This window comes from Pogoniulus pusillus, chromosome 2, assembly GCF_015220805.1.
Source record: "Pogoniulus pusillus isolate bPogPus1 chromosome 2, bPogPus1.pri, whole genome shotgun sequence".
NCBI classification, from domain to species: Eukaryota; Metazoa; Chordata; class Aves; order Piciformes; family Lybiidae; genus Pogoniulus; species Pogoniulus pusillus.
In genome coordinates, this window is record NC_087265.1 from 29,437,538 (window position 1) to 29,460,024 (window position 22,487).

Below are 22,487 nucleotides of genomic sequence, written 5' to 3' on the forward strand. Positions count from 1 at the left end.
TTTGTAATTACTTGACATAATCCTGTTAACAAGCATCATCAGTCCTCACTGCCAGAGCTGGCTCAGAATGGACACCAAATTGAGTATGAGTCAGCACATCTTTACAGGCTATGCTGAAAAGTATGTGGTCAGCAGACAGATGGAAGCTACTGTCCCACTCTACTTGGTGCTGGTGAGGCATTTCAGGCCTAGCTTTGGATCACTAGGTTCAAGAGCATGAAGAAAATAGAAAGGTAACAGCAGAGGATTATGAAGATGACTGAGATGGAGAAAAGTGGACATATACGAGGCTAAAGGAGCTGGTCTTTAGTCTGAAAGGGAGGCTAAGGGAAGACAAGTATCACAAACTGAACTCTTTACAGTTCTGCCAGAATATTTTTTAAAGGGTCACTGGCTTCAAATTTAACCCTTCAGATTGGATGCCAAAGAAAACCTTTTAGCTGGATGGTACTTCAAAAATTCAGGATCGTTGCTACTAAATCTAGGACTGTTCTCCACTTGCTCTCCTAGAGAAGCACAATCAAGTTGCTAATGGTCTGCTGCAAGTAATTACTGTGAAGAGTAAATATGACAAACTCCTAATACCACAACCTGTATCTGATAGATGCACCTTGCCTCTTATCAAAGATATTTCTAAGTACCAAAAAACCCTACAACTGCAAAGTTCTTTCCAAAACTTGGGAAATAATGGCAGATTAAAGCATCAGAGATGCCTTAACTTCAATAATTAGACAAATGTTTACCATATCTGTGCAGCCTTCTAGTTTAAAAAGTGTCACCAGAATTTAATTAAGTGTTTAGCTACAATTTTGGCCTCATACTATAAACACAAATGTCACTGGTGACATATTTCTCTGCCACGCTCTGTGCTACAGCAACATATGCTCATATACATACCTTTTTCCAGTTCTCAGCTGCTGTGTAACTGCTTGTCTCTTGTTCGTTGCACAGCACTGGAACTGCTCATGAACAGAGCCAACCATGGCCAAAGAAATGTGTATCTTTCACTCGTTCAATGAGCTGGTTAAGTACAGTTAGTTGCAAAGTCAGTGGCAGCTGATTTTAAACCACTCACTCTTGAAGTACTAGCCTATGTTGCTCACATCAAGTAAAAGTATTGTTGAAGAGCCTCAGCTAAAAGACAAAGAAACTTCCTCAAGTTGAACTGTCCATATTGGCAACACCACCAATAGTATATGTTCAAGGAAGATGAGGCAATGAGTTCTTCAGACACCAACTTTAATGTACCACTGTCTTTGGCACCAGGAAAGTTAATTATCTTGTTCTTTGCTATTTTCTTGGCATTTATCTTCAGGTCAGTCACATAACAAACTGGCATCAAATTTAGTTTTATCCTAAGAAAGCTTTCTTTGTTGTTGCTAAAGACATGTGCTGCACAATGCAATGGGTAACTTGGCAAGATTCAATGAGGAGTTCTAGAAATAAGTAGTTTCAATAATTATTTATAGCACAGGGTATACAGCAGCTCTTAAAATACATGTATTGCTGATATATCAGTTAATTATAATAAAAACTTCTGCCAAGACCTACAGTTAGCAGCACTGCAGCACACAGTTAAGGAACAGAGTGGGAGTATTTTTGACTTACAAAGGGAGGTTCATTGCTGTGAGGCTAAACAGGTGGTAGAGCAGCTCACAGCTCTTCTGGGACTGATTGCCACTTTGATGCTTGGCATATCGGAGCTTCTAGCAAGCTTTGACATGCTGTCATCCTAGGACTTGAACACTGATTTCTTTAGGGGATCATACACCTTACACAGTAAGAGATGTCCTTTATATCAAAAAGCAAAACCAAGGCAAGAAATACTAATAATTTTTTTTAAATGCAAGCGTGCAGCAGAGTAGGTGAACTTCTGTAACTCCTGGCCACCTAAGAGAGTGGCATGGCTCTCCAAACTGGGAGAAAAAGAAGTCTTCAGCTAAAGACTTCCAGTCACACAGACTCAGTATTTCAAACTCAAATCACCCACTGGATTTCCTGGTGCAACAAAACTTCACCTGAGAAATCCTGATGTAACTGGACAGCAGATGAATCTAAGACTCACAAACAGCAGCAAGGACTACCAGCTTACTACCTTTTCCTTCATTTACAACTCATGTTTGTCCTGCTGAAATGTTTGTCTTTTGGGGTGTGATGGTTTGGGCGCTACCCGCCCCCCCCCACTTTAGAAATATCCAACTAGACTCAGACGGCTCTGGGAATATAAATGAAGCTATTTATTTACAGCTAGCACAATATACAAGCAGCTATTTACAGTATATACAGTTATATACAGAAATATACAAGGTAAAAGGTAATACAGAAACACAACTCCCCTCCTAGAAACCTGAGTCCCCAGGAGGGACTCCCAACCACCCTTCCACCTTCCCCCTGCCCCTCTCAACCTTACCCTAGTCCTAAGGAAGAATAGAGGTTCAGCCAAGAAGTTAAGAAGTAAAGGTGAGTGGAAGGTGAGGTTAGGGAGATGCAGCTCAGTCAGAGCCCAGCCCGAGAGTGAGACAAAAATGGCGAGAGTGTTATCTAATGTTTTCCTTTCTTCAGCAAGACTCTGAGGGGAGTAGACATCACCATATTTGTCACGCAGAATTATCCACAGTGACACACGTGATTGCTGATGTCTAGGTGGAATTTGTCTCCTCCTGGGGTGGAATAGCCTTGCAGGAGGTGGGCATCTGTTCCTGATGGCAGAAACATGCACCCATTCAGATGATGCAGGGATGGTATCCCTTACCAGATTGGAAATTGAGGTTTTAAGATCCTCCTTCAGTTCTTTCATGCTATCACAGTATCACAGATGCTACCTTTAATATCATCCTTTATCCCTTTCACCTCTGTAGTCATAGTGTTTATGGCAGAGACTAGGGCAGAATGTGACAAGCTGTCCTCTATCTGCCTGAGCTGGTCAGTGAATTCACCAACAGTGAAAGACCTTCCATTATCACTCCTTGAAAGGAACTTGCTGGCCAAGATGTTAGCATAGGATGAAGGAGCAAGCATAATGAGCTTCTTCATGAGACCTGTTCCAAGAGGAATGTCATCAGGCTCATGTGTACCATGATCTCCATAAAGCACTTCCTTCACAGCAAACTCCTTCAGAAGCTTAACTCCCCACTTCAAAATAGCACATGGGGAAGGGACTTCATCTTTCAATACATATGTGCTATCGCACATACTGTGCAAGGGAATTTCCTCCTCCCTTGAACCGAAGCACATTGCCTAAGAACACTCCTGGAATACAGATGTACATCTGAGCTCAACTCCATTTTCATCGTGCCCAAAAAACATACCGGGAAGTGCAGTCTCTTAAAGCAATGTGATCAGGTTTTTCAGTCTGTCAAAGGAAACTGTGTATCAAACAGTACCCTGTTGACCTGTCCTGACACAAAAGCATGTTTCTTTTGGATATGGGGTGAAGAAACGTGTACTCACATTCCATGAAATAGGGGCCAGGCTCAATTCGCCAGACAATTTGTCCTTTTTGTGTGCCAGTCACTCCTCGATTCTTGGAATCCCAGAAATTGGCTGGAGAGTTCTCATCTGAAAAAGGAAAGAGAAAAGTAATTTGTCAAGTAGGATTTATACTAGTCTTTTTCTTGGTTTGCTGTCTCAAGAGGCCCAGATACAGAAAATACCTTGTGTTTTAAAAAAAAAAATAAAGTTCTTGCAAAAAAAAAAAAAAAAAAATCAAACTGGAAAAAGATTTTTTTACAGCTGGCAGATCAGTTTATGCAGACTGAGCAGACAGACATACAGCCAAAGTAATTACATGGTTTCCTGTAAGAGATGACGTGCCAAGGTAAAGCATTACATTCCCAAACTTCCAGCACTCAACAGAGGTGCTACTGGGAACGTACAGCTGAGTGAAACTTAATCACAGAGTTACCATACCAATTACAGAGTGGTCCTGCTCTCTGATGTGAAGATCTAGCATTGATTCCGTAGCTAGGAAGCATGGAATTACAGCTAGCGGTATCAAGATTTACTTCAGTGTTTAATCTATTCCTGTGTTTTAGAAACTAGAGGGAATATTTTTATACATGCATCAAAAAAAATAGCACTTTCGGGTTTCTGGCAGGCACAGGATTCTTTCTTACCAGTGGAGCTGACACAGTATCACAGTATTATCTGGGTTGGAAGAGACCTCACAGTTCATCAAGTCCAACCCTTTACCACAGAGCTCAAGGCTAGACCATGGCACCAAGTGCCACGTCCAATCTTGCCTTGAACAGCCCCAGGGACGGCGACTCCACCACCTCCCCGGGCAGCCCATTCCAGTGTCCAATGACTCTCTCAGTGAAGAACTTTCTCCTCACCTCAAGCCTAAATCTCCCCTGGCGCAGCCTGAGGCTGTGTCCTCTCGTTCTGGTGCTGGCCACCCGAGAGAAGAGAGCAACCTCCTCCTGGCCACAACCAGGTAGTTGTAGAGGCTCAAAGCACAGAACTGACACTTTTAAACCAGATACACAAGTGAGAGATTCAGCAACATACATTCAAAGGAGAAAACAGAGGAGCAAACGGTTAATTATCTGGAAATTATTTTCCCCTCTCAAGCTAAGCTTTGTGTCCTAACAGTAACAAACACTGGTCCCGGGGCTTGAGTTTCATTTACCAGCTTGCACTGAGGCACAGAGGACACAGAATGAATGAAAGAAAAGCAGAGCAAGAAGCTGTTTGACAGGACAGAAAGGTTAGCTACCATGATCCAGAGGAAGCTTATGTAAATCCAGCTTCACTCTTTGGTAGAGGAAGTTCTGCAGCATAGTATTTTACAAGTGCATTTAGGCAGCTGTTTCTTAATTAGGCAATTAGACCTGCAACCACAAATACAACATCTTCATTCTTGCCAGTGGTGCTCGACATCCCTTAGTCTTAGGTAAAAAAAAATTAATAAAATCCCCATTTACTATCTACACTGGAACAAAAGTTACCTACTTTGTGCAATCTATAAAGAGTTCACCAAGAACTCGGACCACTGTGGCTTAATTCACAATGCTCCCTTTCCATTCAAGCAGTTTTTCTTTGATAGGATTTCCCACGAGCAACAGAATTGTCACCTGCATTTACATATGCTCTTGATAAAGAAGTAATAAGCAGTGCAGCTTTCTTCCTCTTATCTTAAAAATATAAACTTATGCTTAAGCTTCTTGTTCTCCTTCCCATTCTCACTGCTTAACTCAGTGACTGCACAGTAACTCTACTGAACCACGACTGGTGCAGTCTACACATGAAGGTCCCACTCAGCACATCAGACACATGCTGGATTTCCGTGATTACTCAAGATTAAGTTAGGCACTCTCTCCACAACCTAGAGGAGTTCTAGAGAGTCAAGAGGTAGCCATAGCAAGATACCAACGTTTTGATGCCTCAAGCTATGGGAAACACTGAGAATTTTCAGAAAGCTGAAATTTGAATGCCTCAGCAACATGATAAATCCAAGCTAGGTTTGTAATTATCTCAATGACAACAAGAAGGGACAGGAGGGTTCTCCTAATACCTGTGATCCTCAAGTATATAATACTCCCAGGCCTAACTCTGCCCTGCTCTGGGAAGGGGTTGGACTCAATGATTTCCAGAGGTCTCTTTCAATCCCTAACTTTCTGTGATCCTACTCTGTGTGTGGAATCAACATGGAATCATACAATACACGAGGTTGGAAGGGACTTTTAAAGCTCATCTAATCCAACTCCCTTGCAGTCAGCAGAACCATCTGCAATTAGAGCAGGCTGCTTAGAGCCCCAAACTACCTGACCTGGAATATTTCCAAGGATGGAGCACCTACCACCTCTCTGGAAAACCTGGGTCAGTGTCTCAGCAGCCTCAGTGCGAAAAATTATCTACCTTAAATCTCCCTCTTTTACTTTAAGACCGTCACTACAAATGCTGCTAAAATGCCTATCTCCAGCTTTTTGACTAGCCCGTTTAAGTAGTGAAAGGCCACCAGAAGGTCTTCCCTAAGTCTCCTCTTCTCCAGGATGAACTTAAATGCCCTCAGTCTTTCTTCATAATAGCACATAAACTGCACAATACCAGTCAGGTACAGAGGCATAAAGAACTTAAAGTCTGCAGAGTTATTCTTCCTTACAGAAAAAAACCTTCCACAGAGAGCTGTATCTCATCCATGTATTTATTTCAAAGCTTTATAAAGAGGAACTCTGAAAGTACAGCCCTTAAAATCAACCCATAGGCCTGAAAACACCCCCAAAACTGAGTATGTGGTTTGCAAAGACATTCTAATCAACATAAAACGCTGCTGATCTACTTCTTTACTTTGTTTTTTTTTGATGCTCCTGCCTAACCCAAGGCCTCACTTTTATCTTCCCCAGACATAACTCTATGTAACTTAACTCCCAGCAAATGTTCAGTAGTGCCTGGTTTGGTTCACCACAAGTCCAAACCAGTACTACCAAAACCAAGCAGACACTTAAAAAATTCCATGGTTATCTTAAAATGGTAAGTCTGAAGTTATTCAGTGTTCTGGCTAAGTCTAGGTAAATTAAGATGTATTATACGGCAGAAAAACACCTTCCTGAGCATCTAACTCTTCTGGATCTCTGTATTTAATCAGCTGAAAGAGAGTTTTTTCATAGCCTCAAGATACATGAAAAATTTGTTTTTTGTTCAACAAATCAAGGAACTCTGAAGCAGTAAAATAAATGTCTTTAACAGTGAGATTCCCAATATGAAGGCACAAGCAACTCTTCTTTATTTTTTGAAGATCAGTAACTGAAGTACATGGTAAGTTGTACAGGACCATTCATGAACTTCAGAAAAGGTCCTGCATGAACAGTCTCCAACTCTGAGTTGACAGTTGTATTTTACTTACACCTTATTTCATAAAATCCAACATTTAAGAAAGTGCATTTTCAGCCCTTTTATGGAGGAAGTCTCTTTTGCAGCAGTGAAGATAAAACCACCAATGCTCTGCCCACAGGCACACCGCCACTGCAACAGAAGGTGGCGGAGACAGAGGGATCAGGAGTGCTGACAGACCACTGCATGTCAGCAATTGTCTTGAATTACAGGATTTAGTTTAGACAGCTTTGATTTTCTCCTGAATGTACTCCCCTCCCCTACTTTTACAATGTTACTTACACAGGGGGAAAAATAACATTACCAAAGCAGATAGAAAAATTACTTTATACCTCAGTTTGTGGACTATAAAAAACTCAAACTGAACAGAAAAATAAATTAGAACTTAAATAGCACAGAATTATTTAAGGACACAATACTGCCAGAATTTGCTTCAACGCTGCAGTCAAATAAACAGTGATAATTTCAGTAAGACCTGTGTACAAGCACTACAGAGCACAAAAAGCAGTTTCAGAATTGAATTGCCACTATTTCTTTTCTATAGCTTATATATGTACATGCATACCCACTCATATATATATATATATGTATATATTCCATAGAGGACATAAAATCTAAGCAGTTCTAATCCTCTTTCAGCACATAATTGTTGCTGTTTGGGAAACTGGAGGCTGTGCCAGAATCTGGGCCAAAGAGTAGATATAAATATCCTTTCCCAGAACATAAAATATGCAACAAAAATACTGTCTTACTGCATTATCTTGCCCAGTGAGTCTACACCGCTGAAAGAAAGAAAACAATGCACAGTATCCCTCTGCCCTCAATAAGCCATAGACACAAAATGCTACAGAAACGAATTTATTTCTCAGACCTGCAATCACTGCACAGATGGATGTACATGAGACATTCTATCATGAAAAATGGGTAACAAGGAAAAAAAAACACGTTGTGGAACTGACTAGTGCTCTTTGAAATCACTGTAAAGCAATGTGTTCCGAGCAACTACATTCTCTTTATTTAACTCTAAGCCACTCGCTGAACCTGCTTGAAGAAGACAAAACTCCTTTTTCTCCACTTTCAGGCTTCACCATAGTTACGACATCTTTTAAGGTCACAGCTGGGTGACAACCGCATCTGTAATGCCCACAGCTTGTGATCTTCATGGCAGCACTGCAGCTCCCCACCCGTGTCCACAGTTCTGTCCTGAGGTACTAGGGAAGAGGGGAGAGCTCTCACTGGCAGGGCTCAACTCCGTATGGCTTCTTTGTGTGCAAAGCAATACAGCAGTGGTGAATAAACGGAGGAGCAGTGCAATAGAAGCTTACAGAACTGCAGTGCACAATAAATCATAGTCATAAAACAGTAAGTGCCACCAGAAGCTCCAATATGCCCATGCTTTTCCTGAACTGGGAGCCCAGAACTGGACACAGCACTCAGAGGTGTCTCACTAGTGCTAAGCAAAGGGGAAGGACCACCTACCTTAGCCTGATGACTAAGGCTCTTCCAGTAGGACTGCCAGCAGGTGGCCTGGGCACACTTTTTGTTCCTGTTAAACTTGTCCACCAGGACCTTCATGTCTTCTGCAAAGCAGGCAGTCACAGCCCACACACCTGTTCTGGCATCAGGGGTTATTACTCCCCAGGGGCAGGACCCAGTACTTCCCTTGGAACTCCATGTGACATCCCTGTCTGCTCCTTCCTCCAGCCTGTCTGAATGGCAGCACAACCATCTGGTTTATCTATTGTTACTCCCAGTTTTGCATGTTGTGGAGTGTTGAAAATCCTGCAAAGCCAATACCTGACATCAGGAGCTGAGAGGCTTCTGTGGAGTTAATGATTGTTCTGTATGTCTTACTGCTTTCACTATTGCTGTTTTTAGACAAACTACCTGAAATCCACTACCTTACAATCACCTTGAAAAACCCAACCAACCAAGTAAGAGGAGGCAGTTAAACAACTGATTAATGTCTGCATATGAGATATACAAACCACTGCTCACCTTCTGGTCCCAGTTTCTGTGGTCAGTAGTGCTAGGTTATGTGATAAAGTCTTGTCTCCATGTAATATAAATCTTCAAACCCCAAACCATTTTGAAGTCACAAACCTCTAGCGTGGGAACATCAAAGACAGCTTACTGGATAGGAAAGAAACTGAAAGTCTCCTATAGCAATCTAAGGGCTTCAGACTTCTGCATTCTGATCTTTTCTACACACAGCTCAGAGAGAAGGTGATGCTTAACAGATTCCACACATCCCTGAATGGCTTTAATTATATCCAATGTTAACATTTTAATCTTTCACTATCAAATACGGGTATTCCAGGTTGCAGCTCTTGAAAAATCTTTGCACCTTGGTTCAGAAAAGATCAATTGTGTTGGTAACACCATTGTACCTCTGCTTTATTTTGTGGTCCTCGTTTGGGATTTATATCCCCATCTCCATTTTTTCATCCCTTTCTGGAAAGATGTTTTACACAGAATCTTTTGAACTGCTTGTGTTGTTTTCTATTTAAAATTTTAAATGAAGCTTGTTGGAGTGCTGATTTCCATAGGGGTTTAGGTTCCTTTCAATATTTTTTTGGGCACTGACGCTGATGTGCGCAATGAAGCCAATTACTAAGACAAGTGTTTGTAGTCAGACCAGGAAAGCTTATGAAGCATCAGCCTAAATGTTGGTTCTCTGACTGGATACTGTCTTGCAGTTTGTGCCAGGGAAGCTGGAAGGCTGATAGACAGCAATGCTACATGTAGCTTTGTCTCAGGCTGAGGCTGGTGATCGGCCAGCAGCTTCTCTCATAAGCACACCAGTGAGGATGGTAATTTTATAGCTATTTTACTCTGTCATTCTGACTCAGCCTTTGAAAGGAGAAGGTTTGTAGTTACTCTGTGCTGGAGGACATTTCTGAACTTAATTTGGAGCCAACCACCAGAAGATCTCTAGGGTGGCATTTACCTATGTAGCACAGAAACCTGATCTAGGTGCATTTTACTGCACATTTCCCAAAGCCTCAGCCTGAGTGCCAATGAGCACGCTTGGCTTTTCAGTGTGAGCACAGACTCGTCAAGCAGCAAAATGTACCATGAGAAACAACAATCCAAAGAGTACTTACTGTGGATTTCAGGCAATGGACTGGGAATGTCTAGAACACTAAATTTTGTGCAATATTTCACTTTGGTAATCTCTAACTATATTAAAAGACACCAAAAAAACTATTAATCCATGGTTAATCAATAAAGTAGCACAATGTTCACTGAACTAATGAACTAAACAAACTTCTCCTTTATATCTAAAATGTGCTTAAAAGCAAATAAAAACTGCATCAGGACATATTTGAAGGAGAAGACGAACTTTACCACCGGAGGTGGTGCATGGAAAGTCAGTATATAAATGAACCATGTCAAGGCAGAGCTCCCATTGCAAGCAACGATGATACCTAATCACATTTTGGTAACCCATTTACAACACAGTACCCAGAAATTACTACCACACAAACACAGCTTAACTCCCATAACACAGCTCGTGATTTTCAGGCCCTCGACCTCAGTCTGTGAACTGTTCACAGGCCTTCCACTGGAGCCAAAGCATCTCTCATAGAAGACAGCACCAGTGCTCCCATCACATTACTGACATTAAAGAGCAATACTTAGTTGCACCTTGCAGCCTTACCTGGCCATTCCAAAAGATGTCTGTGGATCCTAAACTGCATTCCTCCATCTGAGTCAAATTAAGAAACTGAAGAATCAAATAAATTAATGTTTTACAGGATGAATCCTGAAAACAGCATCTCTTTTCCCACTTGCCAACGGCGTTTCCCACAAAATCCTTCTGGATCCAGCCTGTGCAGTTCAAGTTTGGAGGCTTTAGCTCTGTGTTAGCATTGTTGCATAAGCTCAGCAACACGAGGCTGTCCTCTCCCTTCCTCTTGTCATTTCAAGGAAAGGTTTTCAGAAGGATGTTCTCCAACTCCCAGGCAGTTTCTAGCAGCTACAGACAATCGTCTGCCTCTTCTCCTTTCATCAAGGGTTTATCTTGGTTCAAACAGCCCGTGTTAAAACACATCAAGTATTACGTCCTTCAAGCTCAGCTATTTGCAGCCACTCCCCTCCGAAGGGTACAGGATGCTGAAGCCCCATCCTCCCTCCACTTCCTTCCTTGCCTTGTCCATGGGAAGATTCCTAAGCAGAGCCCCGGCCCGCAGCGTGGGGCGGGCTGCCGCGAAGAGGAGAGTCGTGAAACGCTCCCACTGACAGCAGGGCAGCCCCAGCAGAGCAGCACAGCGGGAGCTGCCTGGAAGCGCTGGGGTTTGCTCACGCAGGAGCCTGCTCTCCCACAGGGCCTCCCCGCAAACCCAGCTGCTGTAGCAGCGGCAGGACTGCTCTGCCACGTTCGGTTGAGATGAAGCTGCCTCCAGCCCAGCATAAGTCCGCACTGGGCACTGCTGAGCAGGAGGATAAGCAGGTGGCAGAGAGCTACCGTTACTGCTGCTAAATGCTACCTCAATGCAGAGGCTTAGACAGAGCTCCACATGGTCAAGTGCTCCAACTGCTCACCAGCCCTCTGAGGGGTGCTGGTGGTTGACCTACAACTCCTTCAATTTACGGCAAGGGCCCAAACTGTGCCAAAGCAGCCCCAGCACTGTAGGAATAAAAAGAGTACTTAAAGGTATCTCTGCAGCTGAGGTCGAAATCCATCACAGCACACATCTCATGAACATAAATGCTTGTGGATCACAACACTCAGGCTCTCTAGACAGATCTTGGTTTTCCTAGTAATGATCAGGTACCAAAAGCCCCTCTTACAAGAATATTTATTCATACTTGGCTTGAAGACTTTCCCAAAAAATGCTTCCAGTCAAAGAAATTAAGATGGACTCTCTGGTAATGATGAACAAAAAGCTGCTGTATGACTTTTCTTGAGCACCTCTAGGAACTGTGTTTTTGAAGAGCAGAAGGAGAATGAACATCAGAACTGGGCTGCAGCAAGAAAACTATCAAACCTTGCTTTGTGCTGAACAGCTGGAAGCTGTTCTCCCTTGAATGCCATCAGAGCAACCTACCAAAAAGTTAAGAACAAAATACTTGCCAGTGTAACAAGCTGCCTAAGCAGCTACTAGATCCTTCCACACATTATCATAGATCTTTTTGCACTTCCTAGTATTTTGGAAAACTTGGATGGCAATGAAAACATTACACAGAAATCTTCACCTGAGAAAAGGATTGGAGGGGTTGCAAAGCTGTGTAGATGTGGTGCTGTGGCACATGACTTAATGGTGAACTGGCCATGCTAGGTTAACAGTTGGACTTGATGATCTTAAAGGTCTCTTCCAACCGAAACAAGCCTATGATTCTATGTGCCCTCACAGGAGGGGATATTTCAAGGCACAGCAGCAGTTCAGAGGATTAGTTAACTGTAATGCAGGATAAAGACACTGCAAAAAAAAAAAAGGCACAAGTAATATTGTCAGACATATGACACAGTACAATTGCAAAAATAAAGTGGAATTCCAACTTTTCCACTCCTCTGTACTCCAAGTAAAGACATCACTGAAATTCAAAGCATTCAAAGACAAAAATAAATCCTTTCACCCATCTCACTGGCAAAAATTCAAAAGCATTAACAATAGGAAGGAAATGACCTCAAGCTTAACCTCTTTCCTGAAAATCTTATTAATCCTTCTCCATAAAACAATGTGCATTTCTTTCCCATCTACATACACTTCAGGTTTCAGACATGTGTCAGCCACATGGCACCAGGGCTCCCTGTAGTGGGCCACCAACCAGCTGACCAGGCTGGCCTGGAAGGCAGATCCTACACAACTCAAGTACATAAGGCTGTAAAGCACCACGAGAGGCTGGATACTGACAGAGAGGTATAATGATAGACAAAAAACAAAGCTACAGAACCACACTGAGTGAACTCCTGACAGATGGCACAGTATGACCTTAGCCATAAAGACCACCAGATACTCATCATATTGCAGGAAGGTCCCTACATCTTTACAACACACTCATAAAACACCTACCACTGAGTTTACTGAGGCCTGGCTGGCTGTATGTGGGGGTAAATACAGTGTGCAGGATGCTTCCACCTTCTCCTGAAGGAAGCATCATACAGCTGAGGCAAGAGCAGCACCACTTCTAATGTCAGCTCACAATGGTCTCAGCTGCTGATGGTTTGGGGCATGTGACATATTCAGATGATGGAAACAGCCTGTTTCTCATGAGGAAAATCAAAAGCAGGGGTCATCAGGCAGGGAACAGCTTGGAAGTTCACATTTAGGCCACCAGTGGCTACTCAGGTTGGACCACACTTATACTGAAGCATTAAACTAATTCAGTGGGCTATCATACTATAGATATTAGAGGAGAAGTTGCAAGCAATATATTGAGGGAAAGGGAGGCCTATCTCTCCCTTGTAGCATCCACCTTGACAATTGTAGAAATCGTTTGGATTTCACTTTTTCCATCACTTTTCTGTGTCTCACACCTTGTTAAAGCACCAACAAATCCATCTTCATAGCCACAGTTCCTTATCAATAAACTACAATATCAAGTTCCCCAGTATATCCCTAAACTCATCCCCCACTCATAGTCTACACATTCTCACAACCTTGTAGTCTAGAGGTGACTATCTCCTGCCTTTAGGAAGTACAAGAAGAGCATAAACTCCTCTATCTGTATGCCACAGGCCTTTATTCTGGGAAAGGACTGTTCAGCACATCTAGAAACACAAGTTATTTTTTCTAATTAACTCAAAGGGTCATTTGGGGAGTAAATACAGTCAGAACTATATTTAAGGGAAAAAAAAAAGCAAGTTGTATCTAAGTTTTCCTGTGCCATATTTATTCTGCCAGCTTGTGCTCACTGTGGAATGGTTTTCATCATTTTCCTTCTCAATCACAACCTTATATGGTGTCAGATAAGCAGTCACTTCTGGCACTGCATGAGCTGCTGTGCGTGCTGGAACTGCACACAGAAGAGGACTGCAGCTTCTCATGAGAAAAGGGTAGGCACTGTTATCTGTGACCACCTTCCCAGCACAAATCTTTGCCAGAAAAACTAGAAAATCCACCAAAGTATTCCTGCTGTGGAAGACATGATTCAAGCAGAGCTATGCTTGTATCAACACAGCTTATCCTGCCCCCGGATACATTCTGTTGGTAAATAAACATTACCAACAAAAGCACAATTTTGCTAGTGCAGCTGTGGGCACAGAGAGGCCTTTCTCTGGTGGGGCTGACCATAAGTAATCTACTAGTCCGTGCAAAAAATGAGGGGTCATTTATGTCATGGTCTTCATGAAGCAGCAGCATCTGGTCATGTTTGCAGATCTCAATGTACTGACAAAAACTGTGGGGTTTGTTTTGTGTTTTGGTTTTTTTGGTCAAACGTTTCTGAAGTGGAAACCCCCTCGGGAAGGGCCTGATGGTTATGGTGGCTCTGCTGAGTCTCCTCTTGAGATAAGAAAGCCCATCCCTTTCTAACCTCCACAACCTCAAAATGTGCTCGGACAATGCCTCCTCTGCAGTAAAAACATTGCTACAATTCAGGCTGATACTGCTCTCTGACAACAGGACACACAGAATCATAGAATCAGCTGGGTTGGAAGAGACCTCCAAGCTCATCCAGTCCAACCTATCCCCCAGCCCTATCCAATCAACCAGACCATGGCACTAAGTGCCTCAGCCAGGCTTTTTTTTTTTTTTTTTACATCTTCTGAGGACTGGAGCAGTCAAGCTTAGCTAAAATTTGGGCAGCAAAAAAAGCCTTTTGGGCTGACACAAGAAAGCTGACTGAATCATATAATGATCTCTTCCCTACTTAACTTCGGTAAGATTGTGGCTCATTTGAAAAGCATTACTACCTCAGAAGCTAACCTTAAGTACACTTCACATGCAATCCCTCCTGTAACTGACTTACCCTTCAAAAAGAGTTTTTTTCTTGTGTAACTGTCAACTGAGAGGTCTTAAAATAGCACCAAGATGACTGTGTGCTATTTTTACTTTTTTTCTGTTGTTGTTGTTGTTGTTATTATTGTTTGCAAATCTAAAAATACAGCACTATTTTGAAGCATTATGAAATATACATCTGCTCTTTAAAGACTGTAGCCACTGCTGAAGTATACACGTGTAAAAGCACAACGGGCTAGAAGAGATTGTCAAAGCACAGGCATGTTGTTTTAAACCCAGAGTAGCTTTTGTTCCATTTACATTTATACAATTTGAAAACCAGAAATCAGCAAATGAGTACTTGGCAACTGTCCATCAAAGCCCACTGAAACACTTGGCTTCAGCTCTGTCCTTCTCCAGCAATGTGCCTTCATGCAGCACAGTTACATTTATCACCAGCGTATTTGCTGTTATTGATCTACAGTTCGCACAGAACATTTTCAAGTTTCCTTCTTTCCTTTTGTTCATCCTTCTGGTCCCTTCTCCTTTTCAGTCTGCAGAGCAGAATAAACAACCCTACTTTATATGGAGCTTACAGCAGTACTGGTACACTATTAACAGAAACCCTGTCAATGGTAATATGGGTTCCCTAATAGAATCATAGAATCAAGTTGGAAGAGACCTCCAAGATCATCCAGTCCAACCTATCACCCACCCCTATTCAGTCATCTAGACCACGGCACTAAATCTAACTCTCAAGCCCATTGCTACCTGCATAATAACCTAAAAACCTTCCTGCCCTAATTAAGAGCCAGCCCTAATTATCAGCAGCCATCATATTTTCCATGCCCCACAACTTTTTAATGATATGAAAGCTTTAAAAATTCACACACACTTTGTACACACTTTTTCACAAGTATTTTGCTTATGTCTTATTTTCATCATATGGTCCTAAGATCAAGATAATGATCTACTGTGAGAAACTGTAAATTATTAACAAAGCTTTCAGATTAACAAATTCATTAGGTCAAAATCTTCACCTGAGAGATGACTGCCAAGCCACAATTAGTTACTGATCACAGCAGTCAGCAATAGCTTACTCAAGTGATACAAATTCCTCAGTTTATACAATTATCTCCTGTCAGAAACTGCCCTGAAGTCACATGAATTCACATGATGGGCTTTTCCCCCCATTCTTATTCCAACAGACATATTGCTAGCAGAAACATTTACATTTTAGCAACAGTTAGGAAACAGAATCATAGGTTGCAAAAGACATTTAAGATCATCCAGTTCAACCATTAATACTATCAAGTCCACTGCTAAAACATGTCCTTAAGAACCATGTCTACAATTCCTTTAAATCCCTCCAGAGATGATGATTCCATCACTTCCCTGGGCAGCCTGTTTCAGGACTTGACAACCCCTTCAGTGAATAAATGTTTCCTAATGCCCAAGTCATTTTCTCTCACCCTGTCATTTGCTACTTGAGAAAACAGACCAACACCCACTTTGTTACAACCTTCCTTTGAGTAACTGTAAAGAGCAAAAATGTCATAAAGCACTGAGGATGAGCTTTATCACTGCAGATCAGCAACTGCCACCAACTCTATGTGCAGCATTTTAATCAGCAAGACCTTCCAGGCCCTGCAGAGATACAAACACCAAGCAAGCACATGCAGCTTTACCTGACAAGTAACTCCATGATCTTCAGTCATCAAAATAAAGGAATCCCCATCAGCACAAGAGCCGTGGCCACTCAGCAAGAGCTTTCACTTCTAATCTTCAATTCATCTCACGACTATGAATGAAAGAGCTGCTGATTCAAAAAGACTCCTTATACACATATATAACTTGGACAAATTCTGGGAAAAAAATCTTTACGTAGCTATATGCAAAATGCAAGCAAACAAAAAGTCTAGGTTCAGCAAATAGATTTCTTTTTTGGAACTGAACAAACAGTATGCAACTCAGAAGAAAGATGAAGAGACAAAAGATGTGTACCTCTTCTTAAATTCCCATCAAGTATCCTAATGAACTTAAATCTCATTTGTGGGGAGGTCTGATGTGTGTGATGCAAAGAAACTGTTCCCTTGCAGATGGCACATTCTGCTGACAGCCAAAAGAATGAGCATGACCACAAAAACAACTGAAGTTTTAACTGCCCACATAGGCATACCCTGCACCAGTTACCACAAGTGGCATTTGTGCAGATGAAAGTTTCAGCCAGGATCACTGAATGTTTTCCATATGATATTTATTTAAAAAAAAAAAAAAAAAAAAGCTGAATGTATCATTAGAAAGGGAGTAAAAAACTCAGAGCACAAAACATTCAGAGCCACAGAGACAGCATCACCCAAAGAGCTGACCCAGTCTCTGCACACCATGATCCATCAGCTGCTTTAACATCCAGCCACGGATGGTTTTACTTTGCTTTTGGCAGTAAGCCCCACCTTCAGGTTTCCCAAAGTTCCATTTTCTTTCCTGGAATGAACCAGCATTGAAGAAAGTCAGTGCCAGGCGTGCTCCCCAAAGGTCCTCTAGAGATTCATTTAACCACTCAATCCTGCATTTTTTCAGCTCTTGGTTTACCTCTTTTTTCCCCCACTTTTATGTGTGTGTGTAAAACAATTAATTATTGATAGGGATGGAGGGCAATAAAGCTCTAAATGCAATATACCCACAGAACAGGAAATAAATGCACAGAAAAGGAATTTTCCTAAATACAATGGCTAACATCCAGGGATCCAGGGAGTTAGTTTGGGTTTTGCCTTCTCAGATGGTTGACAATTTGAAGCCTGAATTATTGTGATGGCTCTGAATCTCAATAATGGCAATATGGCATCCTTCAATACTGGGTGGAAACAGATTCACCTCTGAAAGGAAAGTAAAGACTGCCTTCAGATTCCTCAGCTTCGTTTTTGACTGCCCTTGATTATGGCTTGCAGTTTCTAACGTTGTATGATCAATGTTCTTCAGCTGTTCCAGATTCTGACAGTCACAATAGCAGTTATCATTTTATTCTCAGTTTTCAAGTCCATTCCCATGGCTAATACAGAAACATACTTTTCTAAATGTGTGTTTTTTCCTGCCAGTTCCAAGTCATTACTCATTGCCTTTTAGAAATCCTTCTAGCTTCTAAAAGTTGTCAATAAAATATGTCTCTGGAGCACACATCCCCTCAGGATCTTGTGGGATTTAATGCTCCCTTGGCAGCTGTTATTTTTGAAGATTATCTTCAATATTATGAGCTGTTTAAGCAGGAATGCAAACTAGCCTATTGTTGTCATCTGACACTAATAGGTTTCTGAGGGAATTTATTAGAAAGTCAGAGAGCTTGATGCTTTGGAAGACAGGAGAATACTTGTATTTGAACAATATGCTTTTGCCACACTTCAACTTCTCAGTAATCTAAGCCAAATCAAGGTACCAAATGCTTCCCTCTCGTGCCTGTATTAGAGAGTGAACCAATTAACTGCATAAACCATTTCTTGTCTCTACAAACCACATAACCTCTAACTTAAGTAAACAGTAAGGTCCTGCTGTTTTATTTATATATATGTAAGTTGGCTAAGGCATCCAAACAGCTGATAAGTAGAGCTGTGGAAAACCTACAGCAGATACATAGCAATAATAAGTCAGCATAAAGACAACCATGCAAGCTGTGCTCTAAGGAAGGCTATTAAAGGAATATGCTGAATCACATCTCTCACTACCTTTGTCACCATCACCACTCATTTTCCCAGCCAGCTAACACATTCCACCTCCCCCTCAGTGCCTCACAATGGCAAGATCGAATGGCAGACTCCACTGCCAAAAAGTGCTTCCAGGGTCTTTACAGTCCCCTCACCTGAAATTAGTTTATTCAAAAAACCCTGTTATGAATTGCATAAAAGATCTAAACATGACAGTACTTTAAACATTATTCACTAGTCTACTGCTGTCATTTCACTTCAAATATGCTGAGATTCTTTATGGTTGCAAGATGTATTTCATACTCCTAGCACTGATCAGATTCCTCCTTTTACCTACCATCAGCTTTTGTTGTAAGGATTCGTTTCAGATTTGATATGGCTATTAATAAACAGCAGATTTAATACATTATATAGGGTAATCTGAGTCCATTACAAAGCCAAATGAAGTTATAGTTGTGAGCACTTAATACTAATGTTGCATCTGAAATAAAATGTTTCAACTGTTCCCAGAGACATGTATTATTCCCTTACTGCAGACAACATCAGCAGAGTATATAGTAACATACAAATACAGTCATACACAAAAACAACAACAAAGAAACTTAGGGCCTTAAAATTATAACATTATAAAGTTTATTATTATTGTTAATTTGTTATTAAACTAATGCAGTTATTACTAATTATCAATAATTTATTATTAAATTATTAAGATGCTTCCTTAAAAACAAAGACCCTGCTCTTATTGATTATATTACACCTAAGTACACACCATTTCATAAAGTCAGCCCTGATCCTGAAAATCTTATTAGTGACATTTATGAACTCAGTACCCAGGCATGATTTTCAGACAAGACACGGTTCTGGCAATTCCACATAATTTAATATTGTGTGCCATTGATTACTTGCAAACACAGATTATCCCATTTTAGGATCTGGCACCAGCATGCTGACACTGCAGAACTTAACAGCACAATTATGGAAACACTATGGACACCAGCAGGAGTTTTTCAATAAGTGTATAACTGAAGGCTAACTCAGTTCACCTTTCAAAAGCACATCATGGTAGTGTTTTTTACGTTGTATCATGCTATATAGTTGAATCTGCCATCAGGTCCTTACCTGAAATCTGATCATACCTTCTTATGCAAACCAGTGGATTATTGATGTATCACTGAAGGTGTTTGCTTCTTTTTTGCAAATTGCACCACTGTATACAGGCCTAATGTCTTTAGAAATAGAACTGCCTTAGTAAGTTGTTTTGTAGGTCTTCCTATTAACTGTGGTGCTCCAATTATCTTTCAATGGAAAAACAAAGCAACCCAGAACAAGGACTAAAATTCTTAATATTTACTTCTGTTGCTGAATTCTGCAGCACACCCCAAAAAAAACATTTTCTCTCTGAGAGGCAGGACTTCAGGCAGGGTAGATTTAGATCGCACGTTAGGAAGAAGTTGTTCTTTGATACAAGGGTGGTGAGACACTGGAACAAGCTGTGCAGAGAACTGTGGGTGCCTCATCTCTGGGAGTGCTGAATGCCAGACTGGATGAGGCTTTGAGTTGCCTGATCTAGTGGAAGGTGTCCCTGACCATGGCAGGGAGGTTGGAATTCGATGATCTTTAACCTTCCTTCCAACTCAAGCCATCCTATGATTCTATGTTTTTTTTCCCCAGTCATTTCCATCAAACAATATTGTATGGTCACACATTCCAGCAGATACAGGATAACCCAGACACGGTTCAGGAGCACAGCATAGTCTAAATCTGCACACACAGGCATGGGAAATCTAATGTGTTTGCTTGTCCCAGGGCATGCATTGCTTTGCCATCCCTGACCTGGCTGAGGTTCCCTCAGACAGCTGTTGCCTGCGGCTTGCTTACTTGACAGAAAAACACAAGTTTTTGTCAGTTCTTTGCTGAGGACATCAAACCCATTTTGTCCCAAGGTGCAGGCCTCATCTTATGGTGGCTGTAGGCACATACTTGTACTGTTTTTTCTCTACCACATTCCAGATACCACTCCCTCGGCCTCAACTTGGAGCTGGCTTGCAAATTAGCAAGCACTGATTTCCTTTCCTGCATTCCTGTCACATACATTACAATCGATAACTTCTTCAGATTCTTCAACAGGGATGTTTCAAATAATGCAATACTTTCTGCTGCTGTTGTTTTAAATAAACCATGATTGTTCTACTCTTGCTCACTCTTGCTATGAGGAATGCAGCATCCACTCCATCCCCACAGAGTCACAGAGGCCTTGCCACCACCAGAAGAACTGTGAATGATTAAATAAAAAGCTACAATACATAACTAGAAAACCAAGTAGTCAGATTTTATACCAGGAAAGCAGAGTGAGTTAGAAATACATTCACAAAGGCTTAGAGAGGAAAGCGTAACAGAAACACCACATCATAGTCTTACATAAATAGTCCAAAAACTGAGGGGAAAAGGCCACCCCTTTCTTAAATGCTCTCTCAGCACTGGGAAATGGGATTGCCTTACAACTGCTCACAATCATAGGATTTTGCTAGGAGGTTTTGGATGGTTTAGTCCATCACCTCCTTCACATTTTAACCTCTTCAGAATAACTGAGAAATATCTGTGTTCCTCTTTCAGAAAAGCTACGGTACTTGCAGCTGCAACTCCTAGTACCTGTTGCTACTTTGCTCCAAAAGGTCGCACTAAAAACCTTAAGAATTCCAGTATCAAACTATCACAGCCAACACATACCCCCCAACAAGAGAAATTTCAAGTCAGTTAAGAAATAATAAGCCAATTGTTCGTGACTGCAAATCACAGAGAAACACTGAGGACAGTTCTACCACCAGAGGCAGAAACTGGCAGCATCTTGTGACTCCCTCCCTCCCTCTACAGAGGAGGAAGATTTTACAGCATCACAGCTGGATTTTTATTTTTCTATCTGAATTTACCCAGCTTTCAAGGTTTTGAGACACTTCAAACAGAGTCAATACTTTTGCAGTTACTTTGCACTTAGATCTTTCTGCTGTGATCTGCAAGCATTCACCTTTGTTCTGCAGGGCCTAATAAGCTGACAGCAAATGCCAGCTGTTTTGAGATCACAGAAGGCTGGGCACTGGAAAGGACCTCTGGAGATCATTCTGTCCAACCTCCCTGCTAAAACAGGTTTGCCTATATCAGGTTACCCAGGATCACAATGTCCAGGTGGGTTTTGAAAGTCTCCAGAGGAGATTCCATAACCACTCTGGGTAGCCTGCTGCAGTATTCCAGCATCCTCACACCAAAGAAGCTTTTCCTTAAGTTCAAGTGAAAGCTCCTGAGGTGTGGTATTTACTGCCTGCATCAGAGACCTTCTGTGCAATAGACTAAGACACAGCAAACTGGCTAATTACTGCTGCATCCAAGTTTGAAGTTCATATCCAGATGTCAAACTCTTTAAGAATCCTGGTTCATCTGGTTTTACTTTTAGTTTCATTCCTCAGACAGAAAATCCCAAATCAAGACATTTAACTTCCTCAGTCCTGCTCGTCAGTTGCTGAGTAAATTGTGGGAAGAAAAGAAAATCCCAAAGCCCTGTCTACCTCCTCTGCAAGGCACATCTGTTACTAAAATGTTGTCTTCTTGCTTATTTTTAAACTAAGAGTGTCAGATTCCTGGGAGTTGCCAGTGCTGTGACTCAGCAAAGGCCTGTGCAGCCCTGAAGGGAGGGAGGCCACGCGGTGAACCTTTCCTCCTGGAGCAAACACACCAGCCTCAGCCTGCAGGACATGCAGAATTCCAGCAGAAAGGGCTCCAAAATCTGAATGCAAATTGTTTGCAAGTCACGAAATCCATACAGAAGCAGATTTCCTACACAGTCTTTGGATTTGGGGATAATATTTTAAGAAAGCTTTGTTATCCTCAACTCAGCATCTTTACATTATTCCCCTTAATTGACACTCCAGTTCAGTGAGAAGTCCTTAATTTTTCATTAGAGATTCTGCCTGTCACTTCCCAAACTGCACACCTCTTGCACTGATACCTGGGGATCTGACAGCATGCCCTACCTTTCTAATAGGAAAGCTCTGGTGCTTTCTTGGGGATGTTTTCTCCTACATCT

At 41.6% G+C, this 22,487-nt stretch overlaps 1 protein-coding gene across 5 annotated transcripts in view; it reads right to left on the reverse strand.

Moving 5' to 3' along the window:
* Positions 1–22,487, reverse strand: part of HECW2 (HECT, C2 and WW domain containing E3 ubiquitin protein ligase 2) — a 199,592-nt gene that overhangs the window by 67,827 nt on the left and 109,278 nt on the right. For all 5 annotated transcript variants that reach the window (XM_064158857.1, XM_064158867.1, XM_064158856.1 and 2 more), the window contains one exon: positions 3,451–3,558. In XM_064158857.1, the coding sequence (XP_064014927.1) occupies positions 3,451–3,558 (108 nt within the window). The remainder of the gene's footprint in view (positions 1–3,450; positions 3,559–22,487) is intronic.